General features: G+C 42.2%; 1 protein-coding gene across 5 annotated transcripts in view; it reads right to left on the reverse strand.

Annotated features, from left to right (window-relative positions):
* OCA2 (OCA2 melanosomal transmembrane protein) overlaps positions 1 to 26,603 on the reverse strand; it is a 257,209-nt gene that overhangs the window by 172,860 nt on the left and 57,746 nt on the right. For all 5 annotated transcript variants that reach the window (XM_067739915.1, XM_067739910.1, XM_067739912.1 and 2 more), the window contains 2 exons: positions 26,432 to 26,514; positions 25,048 to 25,201 (listed from right to left, as the gene is read on the reverse strand). In XM_067739915.1, coding sequence (XP_067596016.1) covers positions 25,048 to 25,201; positions 26,432 to 26,514 — 237 coding nt within the window. The remainder of the gene's footprint in view (positions 1 to 25,047; positions 25,202 to 26,431; positions 26,515 to 26,603) is intronic.

The following is a 26,603-nucleotide window of genomic DNA, read 5'->3' on the forward strand; positions in this document are numbered from 1 at the left end:
ACTTAATTGATATTTATAGGACATTCCATCCAAAAACCACAGAATACACATTCTTCTCAAGTACATACGGAACATTCTCCAGGATAGATAACATCTTGGGTGACAAATTAAGCCTAGGTAAATTTAAGAAAATTGAAATCATATCAAGCATCATTTCAGACCACAACACCTTGAGACTAGATATCAATTACATGAAAAAAATCTGTAGAATATACAAACACGTGGAGGCTAAACAGTATGTTACTAAATAACCAAGAGATCACTGAGGAAATTGAAGAGGAAAACAAAAAATACTTACGAACAAATGACAATGAAAACACGACAACCCAAAACCTATGGGATACAGCAAAAGCAGTTCTAAGAAAGAAGTTTATAGCAATACAATCCTACCTAAAGACACAAGAAAAATCTAAAATAACAACCTAACCTTACACCTAAAGCAATTAGAGAAGGAAGACTAAAAAAACTCAAAGTTAGCAGAAGGAAACAAACCATAAAGATCAGATCAGAAATAAATACAAAAGAAATGAAGAAAACAATAGCAAAGATAAATAAAACTAAAAGCTGGTTCTTTGAGAAGACAAACAAAATCAACAAACCATGAGCCAGACTCGTCAAGAAAAAAAAGGAGAAGACTCAAATCAACAGATTAGAAATGAAAAAGGAGAAGTAACAACTGACACTGCAGAAATACAGAGGATCATGAGAGACTACTATAAGCAACTATATGCAAATAAAATGGACAACCAGGAAGAATTAGACAAATTCTTAGAAAAGTACAACCTTCCAAGACTGAACCAGGAAGAAACAGAATATATGAACCAACCAATCACAAGCAATGAACTGGAAACTGTGATTTAAAAATCTTCCAGCAAACAAAAGCTCAGGACCAGATGGCTTCACAGGCGAATTCTATCAAACATTTAGAAAGAGCTAACATCTATCCTTCTCAAACTCTTCCAAAATATAGTAGAGGGAGGAACACTCCCAAACTCATTCTATGAGGCCACCATCACCCTGATACCAAAAACCAGACAAAGATGTCAGAAAAAAAGAAAACTACAGGCCAATATCACTGATGAACATAGATGAAAAACTCCTTAACAAAATATTTGCAAACAGAATCCAACAGCACATTAAAAGGATAATACACCATGATCAAGTGGGGTTTATCCTGGGAATGCAAGGATTTTTCAATATATGCAAATCAATTAATGTGATACACCATATTAACAAATTGAAGGATAAAACCATATGATCATCTCAATAGATGCAGAGAAAGCTTTAGACAAAATTCAACACCCATTTATGATAAAAACTCTCCATAAAGTGGGCAGAGAGGGAACCTATCTCAACATGATATAGGCCACATATGACAAACGCACAGCCAACATCATTCTCAGTGGTGAAAAACTGAAAGCATTTCCTCTAAGATCAGGAACAAGAAAAGGGTGCCCATTCTCACCACTATTATACACGTTTACATACTTTGGATGTTTTAGCCATGGCAATCAGAGAAGTAAAAGAAATAAAAGGAATCCAAATTGGAAAAGAAGTAAAACTGTCACTGTTTGCAGATGACATGATACTATACATAGAATATCCTAAAGATGCTACCAGAAAACTACTAGAGCTAATCAGTGAATTTGGTAAGGTAGCAGGATACAAAATCAATGCACAGAAATCTCTTGCATTCCTATACACTAACAACAAAATATCTGAAAGAGAAATTAAAGAAACAGTATCATTTACCATTGCAAAAAAAGAATAAAATACCTAGGAATAAACCTACCTAAGCAGGCAAAAGAGTACTCAGAAAACTATAAAACACTGATGAAGAAATCAAAGATGACATAAACACATGCAGAAATATACCTTGTTCTTGGACTGGAAGAATCAATATTGTGAAAATGACTACACTATCCAAAGCAATCAACAGATTCAGTGCAATCCCTATCAAATTATCAATGGCATTTTTCACAGAACTAGAACAAAAATTTTTACAATTTGTATGGAAACATAAAAGACTCCAAATAGCTAAAGCAATCTTGAGAAAGAAAAATGTAGCTGGAGGAATCAGGCTCCCTGACTTCAGACTATACTACAAAGCTACAGTAATCAAGACAGTATGGTAGTGGCACAAAAACAGAAAGGTAGATCAATGGAATAGGATAGAAAGCCCAGAAATAAACCTACGTATATATCTTTGACAAAGGAGGCAAGAATACACAGTGGAGAAAAGACAGTTTCTTCAATAAGTCTTGCTGGTAAAACTGGACAGCTACATGTAAATGTGTGAAATTAGAACACTTCCTAACACCATACACAAAAATAAACACAAAATGGATTAAAGACCTAAATATAATGCCAGATACTATCAAACTCTTAGAAGAAAACAGAGGCAGAACACTCTATTACATAAGTCACAGCAAGATCCTTTTTGACCCACCTCCTAGAGTAATGGAAATAATTAACAAAACTAGAAAAATGGGACCTAATGAAACTTTAAAACTTTTGCACAGAAAAGGAAATCATAAACAAAAACAAAAGACAACCCTCAGAATGGGAGAAAATATTTACAAATGAAGCAACTGACAAAGGATTAATCTCCAAAATATATAAGCAGCTCATGCAGCTCAATATCAAAAAAACAAACAACTCAATCCAAAAATGGACAGAAGACCTAAATAGACATTTCTCCAAAGACATACAGATGGCCAACAAACACATGAAAAGATGCTCAACATCACTAATCATTAGAGAAATGCAAATCAAAATCACAATGAGGTATCACCTCACACTGGTCAGAATGGCCATCATCAAAAAATCTACAAACAATAAATGCTGGAGAGGGTGTGGAGAAAAGGGAACCCTCCTGCACTTTTGGTGGGAATGTAAATTGATACAGCCACTATGGAGAACAGTATGGAGATTCCTTAAAAAACTAAAAATAGAACTACCATATGACTCAGCAATCCCACTACTGGGCATATACCCTGAGAAAACCATAACCCAAAAACAAATATGTACCACAATGTTCATTGCAGCACTATTTACAATAGCCAGGACATGGAAAGTACCTAAATGGACTAACAAATGGATAAAGAAGATGTGACACACATGTATAATGGAATATTACTCAGCCATAAACAAGGAACAAAATTGTGTCATTTGCAGAGACGTGGATGGACTTAGATACTGTCATACAGAGTGAATTCAGACAGAAAGAGAAAAACAAATATCATAGGCTAATGCATATATATGGAGTCTAGAAAAATGGCACTGATGAACCTAGCGGTAGAGCAGGAATAAAGATGCAGACGTTGATAATGGACTTTAGGACACGGGGGGAGGGGGAGGCTGGGGTGTAATGAGAGAGTAGCATTGACATACATACACTACCAAATGTAAAATGAATGGCTGGTGGGAAGCGCTGCATAGCACAGGGAGACCAGTTCAGTGGTTTGTGACCACCTAGAGGGGTGGGATAGGGAGGGTGGGAGGGAGGCTCAAGAGGGAAGGGATATGGGGATATGTGTGTGCGTATAGCTGATTCACTTTGCTGTATGGCAGAAACTAACACAACATTGTGAAGCAATTATACTACAATAAAGATGTATTTAAAAAATGGTGCAGCCATGGTGGGAAACTTAGGCAGTTTCTTGCAAAGTTAAATAATAAATTTACCACATGACCAGCAATTCCATGCCTAGGAATCTACCCATGAGAAATGAGAGCATATGTCCTGTTAAAATAGTTAAACGAGGCCATTGGACTGAGGTGGCTTTTTTTTTATTGGAATACAGTTGATTTACAATGTTGTGTTAGTCTGCTGTACAGGAAAGTGAGTCAGTTATACATCTGAGATATATATATATATATATATATATATATATATATATATATATATACATATATAGCCACTCTTTTTTAGATTCTTTTCCCATATAGGTCATTACAGAGTATTGAGTGGGTTCCCCTGTGCTATACAGCAGGTTCTTTTTAGTTATCTATTTTATATATAGTAGTGTGTATATGTCAAGCTCAATCTCCCAATTTAACCCTCATCTGCTTCCCCCCACGGTAAGCTTGTTTGTTTTCTACATCTGTGACTCTATTTCTGTTTTGTAAATAAGTTCATTTTTACAATTTATTTTTAGATTCCACATATAAATGGTATCATATGATATTTGTCTTTCTCTGTCTGACTTACTTCACTCAGTATGACAGTCTCTGAGATGGCTTTAATGCTTTAGCAGCCTATGTAAGAAAACCAAAATCTAAGCTTGTAGTGCGTCATGGTTAAGAAATCGAAATCTAAGGACAACTGAGTATAGACAGCTAACTAGCCTTTCCCGAATAAGGCAAACACTTAAGCTATAGCCAGTCAAATCATTTCCTGGCTTTGCTTCTGTCTTTTCTCTATAAGAACCTATCTCTGCTCCTGTTGGTAGAGCCTCCTAACAACTTCCGGTATGGCATTGCCCAATCTGAATCAATATTTGCTCAAATAAACTCTTAAAAATTTAATATACCTCAGTTTATCTTTTAACAGTCTGCATAAAGCATGAATGTTCATAGCAACACTCTTCAAAATAGGCAAAAAATGGAAACATTCCAAATGTCATCCATGGTGAGTGGGTAAAACAAGATGCAGTACATGCCACAACATGGAACTACTTGACACACCTATGTGACAGAAGAACACATTAGGCTAAGTGAAAGATGTCGGACACAAAAGACTGTATATTGTGTCATTCCATTTATATGAACTGTCCGGAAAAGGTCATATAGAGAGACAGAAAGATAGGGTTGCCTAAGGCTGGAGGAAGCAATAGGGATAGACTGTAAACAGGCCTTAGGGATATTTATGGGGTGATGGAACATCTGAAACTATGTTGTGGTGGCGACTGCTGTTAAGGTATGGATGTTTGTGTCCTTCCAAAATTCATATGTTGAAATCCTAATCCCTAAAGTATTGGCATTAGGAGGTGGGTCCTTCGAGAGGTGGTTATGTCATGAGGCTTGATCCCTCATGAATGGGATTAACTTCCTTATAAAGGAGGCTCCGGAGAGTTCCCTCACCCCTTCCACCATGTGAGGATGCAATAAGAATTCTGCAACCCTGAAGAGGGCCCTCACCCAACCATGCTGGCACCTTGATCTTGGACTTCCCACCTCCAGAACTGTGAGAAATAAATTTCGGTTGTTTATAAGCCATGCAGTCTGTGGTATTTTGTTATAGTGGCTCTAAGAAACATGGTACTGAGACATGGGGAAAGTGCAGTAATACACTTTCCGTGGCAGTGACTTTGGAACTGGATAATGGGTAGAGACTGAAAGAGTTTGCAGGGGCATGCTAGTAAAATGTTACATTGCCATGAAAAGATTGTCAAAAGTAATTCTGGTGAGGGCTTACAAGGAGAAGAGGAGAGCTGTAGAGAAAGTCTCAATCTTCTGAGAGAATTCCTAAGTGGTCACGAACAGTGTTGGTGGAAACATCAGTGGTCTCAACTAGAAATGAGAAAGATGTTACAGGACAATGAAGAGGAGGCAATCCTTGTTATAAAGTGGTAAAGAACTTGGCTGAATTGTGTTAGTATTTTGTGGAAGGCAGAACTTATGACCAATGAATTTGGCTATTTGGTGGAGGAGATTTTTAAGATAGGATTGAAAGAACTGACTGGTTCCTCTGGAATGCTTTTAGTAAAATGAGAGAAGAGAAAAATGACTTAAAGATGGAACTGATCATCAAAAAGGAAGCAGAACTTAAAAATTTGGGCTGTGTATATGAAATAAATAAGGAAGATCACTGAGGAGCTACATGAAAGGGCATGGTCAAATCTCGTATGACATTAGTATGATCTGCCAGCCCAACAGAACCAGGAGCTAGTCATCAAGACAACAGGGAGACTACTGAGCCATCCAAACAGAAGCAGACACCTACAGTCCGAGACAATCAAAGAATAACCCTGAAGGCATTTCAGAGATCACCAGGGCTGCCCCTCCCATCACAGGCCCAAAGTGAAAGGGCCTGCTTGGCGGAAAGACTTCAAAGGAAGGGCCAGTGTTGCCTGTTGATGCTTCACACTGCAAGCTCCAGCAGGCAGTATGCCCAGCAAAGCACAGGGGCACAGCTATCTCCACTTAGATTTTGAAGGATGAGGCCACCTTGCGCCTTAGGCTTGACCCAGGCATAGGACAGCCAAGAGCATGGGGCCACAGCAGAAAGCCCCTGCCAGGGCAATGCCCAGTAGAGCCACAGACGAGTAAAGCCACTGGTATTTGATTCCAGCCCAGGAGAGCCACAGGCATGTGACCCCAACCTGTGAGAGCTGCAGCACGGGCTGTACCCAGCAAAGCCATGTGCTGAGCAGTGGGGGCAGGACCCCTGCCCCAGTTGGCCTCAAGTTTGTGGACTTGCCAGGGACCTGCCAACTCCTGTCTTTATTATTTCACCATTTTGTAATGGGAATATCTATCCTATGCGTGTCCAACCACTGTATTTTAGAAGCTCGTTTGATTTCACAGATTTGGCATGTTTGGTGCACAGCAGGGAGAAATTTCCTTCAGCATGTACATTGAGTCTCATCCATGTCTGATTTAGAAGATATTTAGATAAGACTCTGGACTTAGTCTTTTGAGGGGCTTCTGGAAAAAGTTAAGACTTTTGGGGCTATTGGTGAGACAGGAAGACAAGAGTACAGCCATTTTGGAAAAGGACTGAGAGAATAGCCTTGAGCAAGTGGGCTTGACAGGCCCAGGAAAACAAAGCGCCTAAAGGCTTGGACTTCTGAGACAATAACCAGAGACCCACAGGAGTAAAAGCTCTATCTCTGTTCCCCTGACGTACATAGTTCCAAAGGACAAAATTGGGACTATAAATCCAACACACAGCAGAATCACCAAACTTCCAGTTCGCTGAAAGATACAGATGAAGGCCTGACACACACTTCTAAGTTGTTTTTGTAGGAAGCTGACCCCCACCAGATGAAAAATGCTGACTGCAAGCACAGAGACCCCAGACCCCAGACGGTTGAAACAAGAAGACTGTTGATGCTCAAAACTTCACCTGGAGACCAACCAATCCAAGAATCGAGCACAAGCGGATGTGTCACCTTGCGTCCTCCTCCCTCACACTGCTTTTAAAACCCCTCCCTTAAAAGTTCTTAGGGGAGGTGACATTCTTCCACCTTCTCCCTTGTGCACAAGCTATAAATAAATAAAATTAAAAGCTTTCAATAAAAAGCTTTGCTTGCCTAAGTGTCTCATGGGAGAGATATTCATTTCTATGCTGTCCAAGAATATGGAGAGGGACCAGGTACACAGATATGGAATAAATGTATTTTGCATTCAAGAAGGACATGAATTTGAGGGGACCAGGGTTGGAATGCTATGGTCTGAATGATAACTATGAGAAATAAACTTCTGTTGTTGATGAGCCTCCCAGTCTGCGTATTTTATTATAGCAGCCCAAACAGACTGAGACAGGCACTAAAGGTCCCTGGACACAGAAGGGAATTCCTCTGCTCTCAGCACAGATGGACACTTACAAGCCCCAGGACAGAACAAAAAAGCCCCTCTGCCCATCAGTCAGGAGGGACTTCCAGGGCAAGAACCACCACAACCCTCATATGACCTCTGGAGGAGGCCAGTGCCCCCAAAATGCAAGTGCGGCTGCTTCCTGCTCACAGAACAGTCAAGGCACAGTGTCTAGGCAGTGAGAGACAACCGTGGTCAGGAAATTAAAGCCAGCGGTGCCCCTCACAGAGCTCATGACCCACGCGGGGGGAAGCCATGGGTCTGCACCTTACAGCTACAACAAGCTAAAGGGAGAATGGGGTGGCAGATGCTCCTTCCACAGAGTCCTGAAAGGGCTTTAGGGCTTGAAATAATGAGATGTCCCTACACACCTATAAGAATGGCTGAAATTAAAAGTAGAAACAACACCAAATGCTAGTGAGGATGCAAAGACTGAATCACTTTCACATTGCTCATCCAAAAAACTAAACATGCAACTACCATACCACCCAGCAATTCCACGCTGGGCATTTTATCCCAGAGAAAGGAAAACCTGTCTTCACACAAGCTCTGTACATTAGTAGTCATAGCAGCTTTATTTGTAATTGCCCCAAACTGGAAATAATCCAGATATCCTTCAATGGGTGAGTGGTTAAACAAACTAATACATTTGTATCACAGAATCCTACTCAGAAATGAAAAGGCACAAATGATTGATACACAAAACAACCTGGATGGATCTCCAGAGAATTACATTGAGTGGGAAAAAGCCAATCCCAAAATGTCACCAACTGTATGATTCCATTTATTTATTTATTCCATCTTATTCTTGAAATGACAAAATTATAGAAATGGTGGAAAGATTAGTTGTCAGCAGGAAAGGAGTTATAAGGAAGAGAGGGAAGTTGTGCTTATAAAAGGGCAATGTGAGAGGACCTTGTGGAGGTGGAAATGTTCTGCATCTTGACTGTGGCAATATCAATGTCCTGGATGTGATGCACTACTAGAGTTTTGTGAAGGGGGTCAGAATATGCCACCCCAAAATATACCACTTTGGTATATTGATTATTTTGGGTTAAAGTTACTTGAGAAACAACCAATGCGAGAAGGACACTCGGACCTGCCTGCGTCCCCCTAAAAGCCAGAAATAAATCTCACATGTGAAAAGTAACCTCCCTGTACCAGGAGGTAAAGAGACATCCAGAAACAGGGGATTTAGGGCCAAGAAGGCTGTATAAACAAACCTTGTTATTTCTTAACTAATTTACTACCCCAAGCCCAAACCCCTTTTTTCATCAATTCTTTACAGCTTTATTTTTGGTTTGTCTACAAGGTATAAATGCTGCCTGCTTTGGTCACTTCTTTGAGTCTCATATTTTTATGGGGCTCCTGTACATACAAAATTAAATTTGTTTTTCTCCTGTTAATCTATCTTATATCAATTTAGTTATTAGACCAACCAAAAAACCTAGAAAGGAAGAGGGGAAAAGTTTCCCACTTGGATGCTTGCAAGATGTTACCATTGGGAGAAACTGGATGAAAAGTGCAGGGGTCTCTGTACTTCTTCCAACTACATGTGAATATGCAATTATCTCAAATTAAAAACTCTAAAATTAAGAAAAAGTCATTGCTGCTCCCCTCCAAGTCACTGCTAAACTTAAATCAAGGACAGAATTTAGCATCCTATTCAGCATACCACTCACAGTAAAAAAAAAAAAAAAAAAAAAAAAAAATTATTTTAAAAGAAGAATACATTGGGTCGAATGGGATGACCCCCAAGGATCCTTCCTATTCCAGAATTCCGTGACAGTATCTTCCTAAATTTGGAAAGGTGAGATTACTTCCATTGAAATATAAGGAGCTTTCAGAACAAGATGCTTATGACTGTTTCCTTTCCCCTAACTCTCAAAGAAGCCAGATGCGCACAGGTGGTCTCGGCTGTTCCCACCCCCTCTCTATTCTGTCCCCTTGGCTTAGAGGACAGGCAGCACTGCAGGGTCAGTGTGGAATCAGAAATGCCAGCACAGCCCAGCTTGGGTGCCATCCCCACACCATCCTGCCCTCACAGACACACAGACTCACCTATGCTGAAGGGTTTTGTTTGGCAACATACAGATCCTGCCAAACAATGACACTAAGGTGGGAACACAACACACGAACTTGAGAAGAAAGTGGGTTTGCTGGTTCTTGTGTGAAGTGTCTGTGATGCTCATACCTCAAAAGCAGTGATGGGACAGCCCCTCAGTGAGGTGGCAGCTGGCCTGCCCCTCAGACATGGCCCCTGCCTCTCCCACACACAGAAGACCCCGGGCAAGAACAGCCACAAGGGCGGTAGGGCAGGGGGCGGGGTGAGGAAGAGCAGAGACCCTTGTTGCCAGGCCCTCCCAAGCCTGTAAGCACAGTGCTGTCACCCTGAGAAGCTCTGAAGTCACTCATCCTCCCGGGCTTCCTCTGGCCCAGGCACACCCAGAGAGGCCCACAGGACCCGACCACCACCCCCTCTGCCCCATGCTGCCCAGCAGGCGCACCCCCTTCCATTCCTTTTGGAGCTTATTAGGCAAACTGGGCCCCTCGATGAAAGGAGATGGTTCATGTGGACAGTCTCAAGGAGACTCCAGAATAGTGATGGATGCCGGAAATTCCCTCCAATGGCAGCGTGGTGAGAGCTGGCAGCAGTCAGTGCTCCGCCAAGGCAGGGCCCCAGCTCGGCAAGAGTCATGAGGTTCTCTCCAGCTATGAGAGAACCAGGCTTAGCGGCTCTGGCACTGGGAGGAAATGGTACCATCTCTTCCTATACGGTTTGGCCACCCTCCGCTTTCAGCCAGCCTCTTGGCACCTGCAGAGCCACGACATGTGTGGTCAGCAGGTCTCTGCTCACTGTGGTCCCCAAGAGACCCAAGCTGCTTCACACATGCTGCCACTGAGGCAAGAAGAAGGGGGAGTCACTCTGCTCACACCCCGACAGCCAGGGCACGGGCCATGACCAAACCTGACTTCCAAGGGGAGGGCGGCAGCCCACCATGCACCAAAGGACCAGAATGCATTCATATGGAGGAACAGAGGGGCAAGGGCCCACCACCGAACGCCCTCTTCCTAGGAGACAAGGGAAGGTAGAAAGAGGACACACCTGACAGGCACTGCAGCAAGCAAGCAGAGCACTGTTACTACCCATGGTCAGACAGGACCCAGCCCAGGAAAATAGGAGCTGGTCCAGGTCTCACACCAGGACACAGAGAGGCAGGGTATCACTTCCAGGAACAGCCAGTCCATGCTCTGCCCATACTGCCCCATTCACCTTTCACAAAAAACTGAAGAGTTCTCTAAGTTTTGCAGATGAAGAAAATGAAATGTGGAGAAGTACTGAAATATACTTAGCATCACAAAGCCCATATTCATCCTACCACATCATGGCAGTAAGAAATGCCTGGAAAACAGGGCCTTCAACTGCATGTACACTGTAAGTTCTGAAATGCCTATGATATGCAGGGTGGTCCTGAATTCAAGGCCCAGAACTGTACCACTTCTGGTACTGTACTCTCCTGGGGATTTCAGAAACACAGGCTTCAGAGCTGAGGAATGCCTAGGAAACCCACCCTCACTGCTGCCCCCGTTGCTATGCACCAGCTGGCTCCTACCATTGTGCTGGGAGGGAAGGGGCTCAGGAAGTCACAGGCACCACCCTCCATGAGCAGTCCCTCCCCAAACAGGCACTGCTGCTGCCCACTGCTCCCCAGGCCAGGAGAGTTTATGTGAGATGACACAAAGCAAAGGCTCCCAGCTCGTGTGGGGTCCCCAGAGCCCAGGGCACATATGCGGTGGCACACAGCTGCTTGGGGATGGTGTGCAGCAGCCACCACACCACACAGGCAGAAATGGGAGCCATGGGAGTCCCCCATGTCTGCAGGCACCTAGGTACCTCATTCTTCTTCTGATGGGTCTTCCTGCACTTCATTTATCCTTCCATTTACCAAATTAGCCCAAGGAAGAACAGTAGTTAACCATCTCATGTTCTGAGCATTTAAAAGCAAACTGGGGACTTCCCTGGTGGCACAGTGCCTGCCAATGCAGGGAACACACTGGATCCCTGGTCCAGTAAGATCCCAGATACTGCGGAGCAGCTAAGCCCATGTGCCACAACTACTGAACCTGTGCTCTAGAGCCTATGAGCCACAACTACTGAGCCCCCATGCCACAACTACTGAAGCCCTCGCACACCTAGAGCCCATGCTCCACAAGAGAAGCCACCACAGTGAGAAGTCTGCGCACCGCAATGAAGAGCAGCCCCCACTTGCCACAACTAGAGAAAGCCCACACATAGCAAAGAAGACCCAATGCAGCCAAAAATAAATAAATAAAATATTTTTTAAAAAAATTTAAGAAAAGCAAACTGGGGTGATGTCAGCATCATGGAAGCATGAGATGTCCCTCCTTTTTGTCCCCCTTTTTTGACAGCTAACTAAGCATCCATCCATGAAGAAAAGTACTTCTGCAAGAGCAGTAGAGTCCAAAGGATCTAGGAAGAGGCTCTCCTGCCTGTGTGTCCAGTAATAAGTAGACAGACCCCAGCCCAGGCTGTGAAACAAGTAGAAGCCAGCAATGCCTCTCTAATCCCTCTTGACTATGGTCAGGGAAAACCTGGAGAGTGCTGACCTGGGCTGATGCCCACGAATAAGAAAGAATTTGTAGAAATCCAGCCTTCCTGAGAGGAGATTCCAGCATGTCACTGAAGGAAAACAATAAGAGTCAGGACACACTGGTGAGGGTAATAGGAACTTGGTCAGTGCTGTCCTTCCCCCAAGGCCACACAGCACAGGGCTGAACCAGCTGACAGGGGAAGGACAGTAGTGAGGGAGTGCTTGGCTTCCCCACCTGTGCAGAATGCAGCTGGAGAACCCACTTCTCTCTGCCAGCACCAGAGTACCCAGGCAGGGCTTCCATGCCTGCGAGGAGGGAGGTCAGAAAAGAGTCAAATGAGATTATCAAAGGGCATTAAAGGAACACAGTTCCTGATTACTTCACTCAGCACTTCAGCAGAAAGTTTGACCACAAACCTCTGGGAGAAACTCACCCTAGGATCCCCCTCAAGGCCTGCAGGTACCCCTAAAAGACCTCCCCTGCCTCTGCAATGGCTCCTAGTACATGCTCCTTGTGTGGTGGTGAGGGCACTCCTGATCAATGGTAAATGGAGTGCTGCCAGAGAACAGACCAAGTCTGTGGGCTAGGGAGAACTGGAGCTGTAGCACCACCTTCTGCAAACAAAAGAGAGGGTTCCAGCAGCCAGCATGGTGAGCTGTAAGAACCAGAGAACACATAAAAGTTTACAAATTCTGCCACAAGAAGGAGCAAGAAGCGTGCAGCAGGTGTGTCTATACCAGGTCAGAGAAAGTCTCAGGTTTCTCTGAGAAACCTTTTCATTGTTTTGCATTGCTGAGAAAGCAGCAATGCAAAACTACAAGGAACATAAAAAATCAAGGAAATATGTCATCACCAAAGATAACAACAGTCCTCCAATAACTTAACTCAAAGGCACAGAATTTTACTATCTAGCTGATAAAGAATTCAAAATAGCTTTACTGATATAGAGAACAAACTAGTGGTTACCAGTGGGGAGGGGGTGGAGGGGCAATATAGAGGTAGGGGAGAGGGAGGTACAAACTACTGGGTATAAGATAGGCTACAAGGATGTATTGTACAACATAGGGAATGTAGCCAATATTTTGTAATAACTGTAAATGGAGTGTAACCTTTAAAATTGTATGAAAAAAATAAATAGCTGTATTGAGGACATTCAATGACCTACAAGGAAATACAGAAAGGCAACTCAGTGAAATCAGAAAAACAACACATGAACAAAATGAGAAAATTAACAAATAGATAGAAATCATAAAAGAGAACCAAACAGAAATTCTGGAGCTAAAGAACTCAATGAATGAGATGGAAAATGCAATAGAGCATCAACAGCAGAGTAGACCAAATGGAAGATAAAATAAGTGACCTATTGGACAGGAACTATGAAATAACTGAATCAGAGGAAACCAAAGAAGAAATAATGAACAAAAGCAAAGAAAGCCTTCATGATCTGTGGAGCTCTGTCAAACGTTCATGTAGGATAACTGGGGTTCCAGAATGAGAGGAGAGAAAGAAGGATGAAGAAACTTTATTTAAAGAAGTAATAGCTGAAGACTTCCCAAACCTGGGAAAAGACTTGGACATGCAAGTTCATGTAATCTCAATGTAAAAAGTCCCTCTCCAATACAATATAATGAAAATGTCAACAATAAAAAATGAACAGAGAAATTTAATATCTCTTAACAAATCCTACTGGCCATGAGAGAGTGAAATGACATATTCAAAGTGTTGATAGATAAAAATTGCCAACCAAGAATACACAGCAAAGTTATCCTACAGATACAAAGGAGAAATAAACATTTTCCCAGACAAACAAAAGCTGAGGGAGTTCACCACCATTACAGATGCCCTGTAAGACATACTGAAAGGAGTTCTTCAGTAACAATAACCAAGGGGAGACCTTCAAGATGGTAGAAGAGTAAGTCATGGAGATCACCTTCCTCCCCACAAATTAATCAAAAATACATCTACATGTGCAACAACTCCTACAGAACACCTACTGAACACTGGCAAAAGACCTCAGACTTCCCAAAATGCAAGAAAATCCCCATATACATGGGTAGGGCAAAAGAAAAAACAGAGACAAAAGAATAGGGATGGGACTTGTGCCTCTGGGAGGGAGCTGTGAAGGAGGAAAAGTTCCCACACACTAGGAAGCCCCTTCACTGGTGGGGACAGGGTGTGGGGAAGCTTCAGAGCCACAGACGAGAGCACAGCAACCGGGGTGCAGAAGGCAAAGTGGAGAGATTCCTGTACAGAGGATTGGTGCCGACCCGCACTCACCAGCCTGAGACACTTGGCTGCTCAGCCACTGGGGAAGGTGGGGGCTGGGAGCTGAGGCTCAGGCTGCGGAGGTCAGACCCCAGGGAGAGGACTGGGGTTGGCTTCATGAAGACAGCCTGAAGGGGGCTAGTGCACCACAGCTAGTGGGGAGGGAGTCCGTGAAAAAGTCTGGAACTGCCCGAGATGCAAGAAACCATTGTTTCAGGGTGCACGAGGAGAGGGGCTTCCTGCTCTGTGTGCCCACATACAGCACAGCACCACCTAAGCAAGCTCCAGAGATGGCCTCAAGCCACAGCTATCATCTCGGACCCCAGAGGCAGGCATGGACCACTACCACTTCCGCCGCTGCCACCAAGAATCCTGTGTGCAAGCACAGGTCACTACCCACATGCCCACAGGAGCCTGTGCAGCACGCCACTGCCAGGGTCCCATGATCCAGGGCCAACTTCCCTGGAAGAACACATGGCACGCCTCAGGCTGTTGCAATGTCACGCCAGCCTCTGCTGCTGCAAGCACTCCCCACATTTCAATTATGACTACCGCACCCCTCCCTCTCCCCAGCCTGAGTGAGCAAGACAGCCCTAATCAGTTGCTGCTATAACCCCTCCTGTCTGGGCAGGGAAAGGATGCCTGAGGACGACCTACACACAGAGGCAAAGCCAAAACCAAAGCTGAACCTTTGGTTTTGGCTTTGGCTTTGGTTTTGGCTTTGGTGTGAACAAAGAAGAGAAAGGGAAATTTCTCTGTGCAACCTCAGGAGCAGCAGATTAAATCCCCACAATAGACTTGATAAACCCTGCATCTGTGGAATACCTGAATAGACAGCGAATGTTCCAAAAATTGAGGCAGTGGACTTTCAGAGCAACTGTAGATTTCGGGCTTGCTTTCAGTGTTTGATTTGTTTTTGGTTTTATGTTTATCTTAATTTAGTTTTTAGTGCTTGTTTTCATTGCTGGGTTTGTTTATTGGTTTGGTCGCTAGGTTCCTTTATTTTTTTTCTCTTTTTGTGAGTGTGTGTGTATATGTTTCTTTGTGTGATTTTGCCTGTTTAGTTTTGCTTTTACCATTTGTTTTGGGGTTCTGTCTGGTTTTGTTTTGTTTTGTTTTCTTCCTTTGATTCCATGCTATGAGGCTGGCAGGGTCTTGGTGCTCCAGCCAGGTGTCAGGCCTGAGCCTCTGATGTGGGAGAGCCGAGGCCAGGATATTGGACCACCAGAGATCTCTTGGCCAACGTAATATTAATCAGTGAGAGCTGTCCCAGATATCTCTGTCTCAACACTAAGCCTCAGCTCCACCCAATGGCCAGCAAACTCCAGTGCTGCACACCTCATGCAAAACAACTAGCAAGACAGGAACACAGCCCCACCCATAAGCAGACTGGCTGCCTAAAGCCATACTAAGTTCACAGACACCCCAAAACACACTACTGGATGCAGCCCTGCCGAATAGAGGGACAAGATCCAGCCCCACCCACCAGAACACAGGCACCAATCCCCCCAACGAGGAAGCCTACACAAGTCACTGAACCAACCTCACCCACTAGGGGCAGACACCAGAAATAAGAGGAACTACGAACCTACAGCCTGCAAAAAGGAGACCTCAAACACAGTAAGTTAAAAAAATGAGAAGAAAGAGAAATATGCAGCAGATGGAGAAGCAAGGTAAAATCCCACCAGACCAAAAAAATGCAGAGGAAATAGGGAGCCTACGTGAAAAAGAATTCAGAGTAATGATAGTAAAGATGATGCAATCTGGGAAATCAAATGGAGAAAATACAAGAAACATTTAACAATTTCCTAGAAGAACTAAAGAACAAACAAACAGTGATGATCAACCCAATAACTGAAATTAAAAATACTCCAGAAGGAATCAATAGCAGAACAACTGAGGCAGAACAATGGATAAGTGACCTGGAAGATAGAATAGTGTAAATGACTGCCACAGAGCAGAATAAAGAACAAAGAATGAAAAGAATTGAGGACAGTCTCAGAGACCTCTGGGACAACATTAAAAACACCAACATTCTAATTTAGGGGTCCGTCCCAGAAGAAGAAGAGAAAAAGAAAGGATCTGAGAATATATTTGAAGAGATTATAGTTGAAAACTTCCCTACCATGGGAAAAGAAATAGTCAGTCAAGTTCAGGAAGCACAGAGAGTCCCAGACAGGATAAATAAAAGGAGAAACACAACAAGACACATACTAAACAAACTATCAAAAATTAAATACAAAGAAAAAATGTTAAAAGCAGCAAGCGAAAAGCAACAAATAACATACAAGTGAATCTGCATAAGGTTAACAGCTGATCTTTCAGTAGAAACTCTGCAAAGCCAGAAAGCAGTGGCAGGACCTATTTAAAGTGGTGAAAGGGAAAAACCTACAACCAAGATTACTCTACTCAGCAAGGATCTCGTTCAGATTCAGTGGAGAAATTAAAACCTTTACAGACAAGCAAAAGTTAAGAGAATTCAGCACCACCAAACCAGCTTTACAACATATGTTAAAGGAAATTCTCTAGGCAGGAAACGCAAGAGAAGGAAAAGACCTACAAAAAACAAACCCAAAACAATTAAGAAAAAAGTGATAGCAACATACATATCGATAATTACCTTAATGTAAATGGATTAAATGCTCCAATCAAAAGACACAGACTGGCTGAATGGATACAAAAACAAGACCCACCTACATGCTGTCTACAAAAGACCCACTTCAGACACAGGGACACATACAGACTGAAAGTGAGGGGATGGAAGAAGATATTCCATGCAAATGGAAATAAAAAGAAAGCTGGAGTAGCAATTCTCATATCAGACAAAATACACTTTAAAATAATGACTATTACAAGAGAAAAAGAAGGAAACTACATAATGATCAAGGGATAAATTCAAGAAGAAGATATAACAATTGTAAATATTTATGCACCAACATAGGAGCACCTCAAAATATAAAGCAAATGCTAAAAGCCATAAAAGGGGAAATCGACAGTAACACAATAATAATAGGGGACTTTAACACCCCACTTTCACCGATGGACAGATCATCCAAAATGAAAATAAATAAGGCCACACAAGCTTTAAATGATACATTAAACAAGATGGACTTCATTGATATTTATAGGACATTCCATCCAAAAACAACAGAATACACATTCTTCTCAAGTGCTCATGGAACATTCTCCATGATAGATAATATCTTGGGTCACAAATCAAGCCTTGGTAAATTTAGGAAAATTGAAATCATATCAAGTATCTTTTCCAACCACAATGTTATGAGACTAGATATCAATTACAGGAAAAAGAACTGTAAAAAAATACACACACGGAGGATAAACAACACAGTACTAAATAACCAAGAGATCACTGAAGAAATCAAAGAGGAAATCAAAAAATACCAAGAAACATATGGCAATGAAGACACGATGACCCAGAACCTATGGGATGCAGCAGAAGTAGTTGTAAGAGGGAAGTTTATAGCAATACAATCCCACCTCAAGAAACAAGAAACATCTCAAATAAACAACCTAACCTTACACCTAAAGCAATTAGAGAAAGGAAAACAAAAACCAGAAAGTTAGCAGAAGGAAAGAAATCATAAAAATCAGATCAGAAGTAAATGAAAAAGAAATGAATGAAACAATAGCAAAGATCAATAAAACTAAAACTGGTTCTTTGACAAGATAAACAAAATTGATAAACCATTAGCCAGACTCATCAAGAAAAAAAGGCAGAAGACGAATCAACAGAATTAGACATGAAGAAGGAGAAGTAACAACTGACACCATAGCAATACAAAAGATCATGAGAGACTACTACAAGCCAATAGACTATTATATGCCAATAAAATGGACAACCTGGAAGAAATGGACAAATTCTTAGAAAAGCACAACCTTCCAAGATTGAACTAGGAAGTAATAGAATATATGAACTGGCCAATCACAGCACCGAAATGGAAACTGTGTTTAAAAATCTTCCAACAAACAAAAGCCAAGGACCAGATGGCTTCAGAGGCAAATTCTATCAAACATTTAGAGAAGAGCTAACACCTATGCTTCCCAAACTCTTCCAAAATATAGCAGAGGGAGGAACACTCCCAAACTCATTTAACAAGGCCACCATCACCCTGATATCACAATCAGACAAAGGTGTCACAAGAAAAGAAAACTACAGGCCAATATCAATGATGAGCATAAATGCAAAAATCCTCAACAAAATACTAGCAAACAGAATCCAACAGCACATTAAAAGGATCATACACATTACCCCAGGGATGCAAGGATTCTTCAGTATATGCAAATCAATCAATGTGATACACCATATTAACAAATTGAAGGAGAAAAACCATATGATCATCTCAATAGATGCAGAGAAAGCTTTTGACAAAATTCACCACCCATTCATGATAAAACCTGCAGAAAGTAGGCATAGAGGGAATTTTCCTCAACATGATAAAGGACATATATGACAAACCCACAGCCAACATCATCCAAAATGGTGAAAAACTGAAACCATTTCTACTAAGATCAGGAATAAGACAAGGTTGCACACTCTCACCACTCTTATTCAACATAGTTTCGGAAGTTTTAGCCACAGCAATCAGAGAAGAAAAAGAAATAAAAGGAATCCAAATCAGAAAAGAAGAAGTAAAGCTGTCACTGTTTGCAGATGACATGGTACTATACATAGAGAATCCTAAAGATGCTACCAGAAAACTACTAGAGCTAATCAATGAACTTGGTAAAGTAGCAGGATACAAAATTAATGCACAGAAATCTCTTGCATTCCTACACTAATGATGAAAAATCTGAAAGTGAAATCAAGAAAACACTCCCATTTACCATTGTAACAAAAAGAATAAAATAGCTAGGAATAAACCTGCCTAAGGAGACAAAAGACCTGTATGCAGAAAATTATAAGACGCTGATGATAGAAATTAAAGATGATACAAATAGTTGGAGAGATATACCATGTTCTTGGATTGGAAGAATCAATATTGTGAAAATGACTCTACTACCCAAAGCAATCTACAGATTCAATGCAATCACTATCAAACTACCAATGGAATTTTTCACAGACCTAGAACAAAAAATTTCACAGTTTGTATGGGAACACAAAAGACCCCGAAGAGGCAAAGCAATCTTGAGAAAGAAAAACGGAGCTGGAGAAATCAGGCTCCCTGAATTCAGACTATACTACAAAGCTACAGTAATCAAGACAGTATGGTACTAGCACAAAAACAGAAAGATAGATCAATGGAACAGGAGGGAAAGCCCAGAGATAAACCCACGCATATATGGTCAACTTATCTTTGATAAAGGAGGCAAGAATATACAGTAGAGAAAAGACAGCCTCTTCAACAAGTGGTACTGGGAAAACTAGACAGGTACATGTAAAAGAATGAAATTAGAACACTCCCTAACACCATACACAAAAATAAACTCAAAACGGATTAAAGACCTAAATGTAAGGCCAGACACTATAAAACTCTTAGAGGAAAACATAGGCAGAACACTCTATGACATAAATCCCAGCAAGATCTTTTTTGACCCACCTCCTAGAGAAATGGAAATAAAAACAAAAATAAACAAATGGGACCTAATGAAACTTCAAAGCTTTTGCACAGCAAAGGAAACCATAAACAAGACCAAAAGACAACCCTCAGAATGGGAGAAAATATTTGCAAATGAAGCAAGGGACAAACGATTAACCTCCATAATTTACAAGCAGCTCATGCAGCTCAATATCAAAAAGCAAACAATCCAATCCAAAAATGGGCAGAAGACCTAAATAGACATATCTCCAAAGAAGATATACAGATTGCCAACAAACACATGAAAGAATGCTCAACATCTCTAATCATTAGAGATATGCAAATCAAAATTACAATGAGATATCATCTCACACTGGTCAGAATGGCCATCATCAAAAAATCTACAAACAATAAATGCAGGAGAGGGTGTGGAGAAAAGGGAACCCTCCTGCACTGCTGGTGGGAATGTAAATTGATAACAGCCACTATGGAGGACAGTATGGAGGTTCCTTAAAAAACTAAAAATAGAACTAACATACGACCCAGCAATTCCACTACTGGGCATATACCCTGAGAAAACCATAATTCAGAAATAATCATGTACCAAAATGTTCATTGCAGCTCTATTTACAATAGCCAGGACATGGAAGTAACCTAAGTGTCCATTAACAGATGAATGGATAAAGAAGATGTGGCACATATATACAATGGAATATTACTCAGCCATAAAAAGAAACAAAATTGAGTTATTTGTGGTGAGGTGGATGGACCTAGACTCTGTCATACAGAGCGAAGTCAGAAATAGAAAAGCAAATACCGTATGCTAACACATATATATGGAATCTAAGAAAAAAAAATGGTTATGAAGAACCTAGGGGTAAGATGGGAATAAAGACACAGACCTACTACAGCATGGACTTGAGGATGGGGGAGGGGGAGGGGTAGGCTGTGACGAGGTGAGATAGTGGCATGGACATATATACACTACCAAGCATAAAGTTGATAGCTAGTGGGAAGCAGTCACGTAGCACCGGGAGATCAACTAGGTGGTTTGTGACCATGTAGTTGGGTGGGATAGGGAGGATGTGAGGGAGGGAGACACAGGAGGGAAGGGATATGGGAACATGTGTATATGTATAACTGATTCACTTTGTTATAAAACAGAAACTAACACACTATTGTAAAGCAATTACACTCCAATAAAGATTTTTTTAAAAAAAAGGTCATGAAGAACCTAGGGGCAAGATAGGAGTAAAGACATAGACCTACTAGAGAATGGACTTGAGGATATGGGGAGGGGGAAGGATAAGCTCTGACAAAGCAAGAGAGAGGCATGGACATATATACACTACCAAACGTAAGGTAGATAGCTAGTGGGAAGCAGCTGCATAGCACAGGGAGATCAGCTCGGTGCTTTGTGACCACCTAGAGGGGTGGGATAGGGAGGGTGGGAGGGAGCAAGATGCAAGAGGGAAGAGATATGGGAACATATGTATAACTGATTCACTTTGTTATAAAGCAGAAACTAACACACCATTGTAAAGCAATTACACTCCAATAAATATTTTTTTAAAAAAAGGAAAAGAAAAGAATACAAGATGACAAATTCAAATAAATAAATAAATAAATATAAATAAACTCAAAATGGATTAAAGACCTAAATGTAAGCTTGGACATTACAAATCTCTTAGAGGAAAACATAGGAAGAACACTCTTTGACATAAATCACAGCAAGATCTTTTTGACCCACCTCCTAGAGTAATGGAAATAAAAACAGAAATAAACAAATGGGACCTAATGAAACTTAAAAGCTTTTGCACAGCAAAGGAAGCTATAAACAAGACAAAAAGACAAACCTCAGAATGGGAGAAAATATTTGCAAATGAATCAACGGACAAAGGATTAGTCTCCAAAATATATAAACAGCTCATGCAGTTCAATATTAAAAGAACAAACAACCCAATCAAAAAATGGGCAGAAGACCTAAATAGACATTTCTCCAAAGAAGACATACAGATGGCTAAGAAGCACATGAAAAGCTGCTCAACATCACTAATTATTAGAGAAATGCAAATCAAAACTACAGTAAGGTATCACCTCACCCCAGTTACAATGGGCATCATGAGACAATCTACAAAAAACAAATGCTGGAGAGGGTGTGGAGAAAAGGGAATCCTCCAGCACTGTTGGTGGGAATGTAAATTGATACAGCCACTATGGAGAACAGTATGGAGGTTCCTTAAAAAACTGAAAATAGAATTACCATATGACCCAGCAAGCAATCCCACTACTGGGCATATACCCAAAGAAAACCATAATTCAAAAAGACACATGCACTCCAATGTTCATTGCATCACTACTTACAATAGCCAGGTCATGGAAGCAACCTAAATGCCCATCGACAGATGAATGGATAAAGAAGATGTGGTACATATATACAATGGAATATTACTCAGCCATAAAAAGGAATGAAACTGGGTCATTTGTAGAGACATGGATGGACCTAGAGACTGTCATATAGAGTGAAGTAAGGCAGAAAGAGAAAAACATATATCATATATTAACGTGTGTGTGTGGAATCTACAAAAATTGTACATATGAACCAGTATGCAAGGCAGAAATAGAGACACAGATGTAGAGAACAAACATATAGACACCAGAGGGGGAAAGCGGGGCGCGGTGGTGGTGGGATGAATTGGGAGATTGGGATTGAGATATATACACTAATATGTATAAAACAGGTAACTAATAAGAACCTGCTATTTTAAAAAATACAATAAAATAAAATTCAAAAATAAATAAATAAATTGACACTGGACTGTATTTTTTTAATTATTAGTGACTGTGATTGATTAAAGCACACTGACTCTATTATATCCATAAGTTCAAAATGATATTCAAAAAAATCTAAGAGGGCTTCCCTGGTGGCGCAGTGGTTGAGAGTCCGCCTGCCGATGCAGGGCATGCGGGTTCGTGCCCCGGTCCGGGAGGGTCCCACATGCCGCGGAGCAGCTGGGCCCGTGAGCCATGGCCGCTGAGCCTGCACGTCCAGAGCCTGTGCTCCACAACGGGAGAGGCCACAACAGTGAGAGGCCCACGTACCGCAAAAAAAAAAAAAAAAAATCTAAGAGACACAAAATAACTCAGTGGATACCACTGTAAGTTGCTAAGGCAGCTATTCACTACTATGAAAATCATTAATAAAAGAAAATTAATCTTGTGTCTCTGGCATGAAGTGTGTTTCACAATAATGAAATTGGGTGGGAGAAAATTCTTCAATACCGAATGAATCATTTATAAATGTAGAATGAAGGACAGAAAGTTTCCTGTAAATGCTAATGAAACCACTGAGTCAGGCAATGGTCCCTGGTGGGTATTAAAGCCATTAAGAGCAAAGGTAGCAGCAGGGAGCATGACAACAAACAGGCTGGGCTGCTACCACCTAAACTCACTGGGCAATCTCAGCATCCCTGAAAGGAAGACACCCAGATTCCTTCTCCTGGATACAACTCAAACTCCCAGCACACCTGTGAAGCCTATGGGCCCCAAAATTTAACCTGAAGGCTTCAGATCTAAATTGTAGTCTGTCGGAGATGGAGGGACTAGAGTAACAATCCAGGGTGCAGGATATTCTACAGAAAAACAGAATAGGATTTTTCAACCAGATGGTGATGCAGTAAAGGCCTGGCAAGCCTAAGGCAGCCGTCATTAGAAGGGCCTTTAGAAGAGCCTGCTCCAGGGTTGGCCTTGGCTGACATCTGAGTACTTGGCTTTTGAAATGTTTCCTGTGTTACCAAGTGATAAGGTTGCTCTGTGGGCCTGGAGTACTGGATTCTGCTGTACCAGTATGCCTAAACTGTTGGTATAAAAATGTGACTTTTTGTGAACATCTGCCTTACTTCTGGGAGCCTGGGACTTTGGTGGGCCGAGGGTGCCTATGTGACAAGCCCCCAGCAACAGCCTTGGGCTCTGAATCTCAAGCATCCTGCCCTTGGCAGAAACACTGCCACAGAGGGAGGAGTGTGCTCTCTGTGGCCTCTCAGGGAGAAAACTGCTCAACGACCTGCTCCTGGACCCCTCTGGACTCTGATGGATCACAGAGTGTGTGTGTGGCCATAGGAATTCTGAAACAAAGATAATATTGATTGAAAAGAAAATAGGGAAAGAATGGAGAGAATAGAGCTGCCCCAGAATAAAAGAGACATTAAGAGAAAGAGCAACTAAACCAGTGAGTGGACCTTGCTGGACAGCTAGGGGCTCAACTTGCTGGAGCCAGGCAGCCCAGACAGCCGCAGGGGACTTCAGGAACTATCCTGGTGACTCCTCCCTCAGCTCACCTCCTTGAAGTTCCACGGCACTTCTCATACCTCGGGAAGAAACACCTCTTCACAGTCACATCCTCTCCTGACCCTCCAGGCTCAGCCCACTGGAGCCAACATTCCCATCAACACGTTGTTGTAAATCTGGTTTCACAATCAAACCAACGATGGACCTGCCCAGCCCAGGCAGTGTCTGTACTTTGTTCCATGCTATTGAAGGTATAGCCACACTTAAAGTTTCCCAGAAAAATTGAATTTATGGGACATGAGATCACTTGTGAAAAGGCTCATTAGCTGAGTTGATAAGCATAAAAGATAATAATCCTTCCCCACATGTAGCCCAAGGTTTCCCAGGTCTGCATCATGCACACAATCCTATGAAGCAGCTAGGGGGCATTTTAACATGCCCATCTTACAGAAGAAGACCCTGAGTCTCAGAGAGGTCCAACATTTGTCCCCTCAGGATCACACTTTGTGTGAGCAGCAAAGTGAGGGTGAGAAAATCACATGCATATTCAGTTTTCTCAATAAACTTTTGCTGGTGCCTGGCAAAACTTATCTTGCATATGTCAATTGCCAAGATTCAGCAGATACTGCAGTACAGAGCAATTTTCTACCTAGAATGAGGGAAATGTCACTTTTTAGGAAAGACACTATTTCAGTTTGACTAAGATGCAAGACTGAGCCCATCCCTAAGCACCCAACAAGTAAGTGTTAAAATACACTTGTGGGTGCACAGATAAACCCAGGAGAGCAGGCATGCAAGTTACCTCAAATATAATCAGCACGTAGACCCCAGCAAGAATGACCGCAGCCATGGTCACTTGTGCTTCAATGCTTGTGCGGAGGTATTGATAAGCCATCAAAAGAGGAACAACCTGGGTCTGCTGGAGGGAGGCTCGAACGCTGATGGAAACAGGCTCTCTGCAGAATGAAGCAAAGATCTTACCACTGATAAGGGAAACAGACCAGCCATCAACCATTAGTGCTGCTCCCTCGGTGTCTTTCCCAACACATCATCCATGGCCATAACCAGAGCCTGAACTGATCTCAGAGTGACTCACACAATGCCTGACCTGGCAGATGAGGAGCCCTGAGCACAGGCAAGCTGTGTGAGATGCATGCACAGCCTCCCCGTGGCCAGGCCCCCCGACATAGCTACTCAGCCCCCATCAGGCAGCGCCTTCTTTGCTGCAGCTGCCACTCCAACAATGAACAGTGAGCAGGGAAGTTCACAGTGGTTAGCCATTTAATTTTCCCTCTTCCTCCTTATCACATATCTGATTGCTTTACCTGCTAACAAATAGCACAGCCGACTATTCTCACATGTGAGAGATTTGGAAAAGGATGTGCAACCTGAGAACAGGTAGACAGGTTGTCACCAGTCGTGTGAAAGCACCAGGAACAAGAAGCATGTAAGTCATCAACAGCATGTGGCATGGTGAAACTAAAGCACTTTCTAAAATTTCAGTAACTGTTCTTAGCTGAATTGTGTCCCTTCAATATGTGGACTTCCTAACCCCACTTCAGAATGTGACTGTATTTGGAGATAAGATCTTTACAAAGATGATTAAGTCAAAAATAGTGACACCAATATGACTGGTGTCCTTATAAGAAAAGGAGTTTGGGGCACAGACATGCACAGAGGAACAAGCACGTGAGGACACAGGGGGAAGATGGTGTCTACACAGCAAGGAGAGGGACCTCAGGAGAGACACACACTGTTGACAACTTGAGGAAATAAATTTCTACTGTTTAAACCACCCGTCTGTGGTATTTGTTATAGCAGGCCTAGCAAACTCATACAGTAACCAAGAGTACAGACTTAATACGGAGTGGCATTAAAGAAAAAAAGAATCCTAAGATTTTCTAGAATTCCCCATTGCATAGCTTCATGATATTAATGAATTTAAAGCAGCAGCTATAAAACACCATTTGCTTCAAACTGGGCTCTGTAATCAATCCTCTTACTTCCTGGTATGTGTGGTTTTGACCCCCGGCCACAGCCTCATGTTCACTGTCTACACAAAAGGAGCATCTCATCCAAGCCCGTAACTGGCCTGGCTATTAATAACTGGTGTCCCAAGGGTCACACTTCTCTAGGTGAGTGTGTCCCAGAGGGGCCTCCCCAACACCTCAGTCACCAAGACCCACCTGCTCAGAACCTCAAAGGTCCTGCTCAGCACCGTGCGCTCACTTCTGCTTGGATTTAAAAACACCGTCCAGTTATGAGTGACCTGTAAAAGTCAAAGCATGAAATCCTGGTAAGGCTTTGAACCTGGACCATCACCTGGGGTCCCGTGCTGTTCAATGTAGGTCCTTGTTT

This window comes from Pseudorca crassidens, chromosome 6 (genome assembly GCF_039906515.1).
Source record: "Pseudorca crassidens isolate mPseCra1 chromosome 6, mPseCra1.hap1, whole genome shotgun sequence".
In the NCBI taxonomy this organism is placed as follows: Eukaryota; Metazoa; Chordata; class Mammalia; order Artiodactyla; family Delphinidae; genus Pseudorca; species Pseudorca crassidens.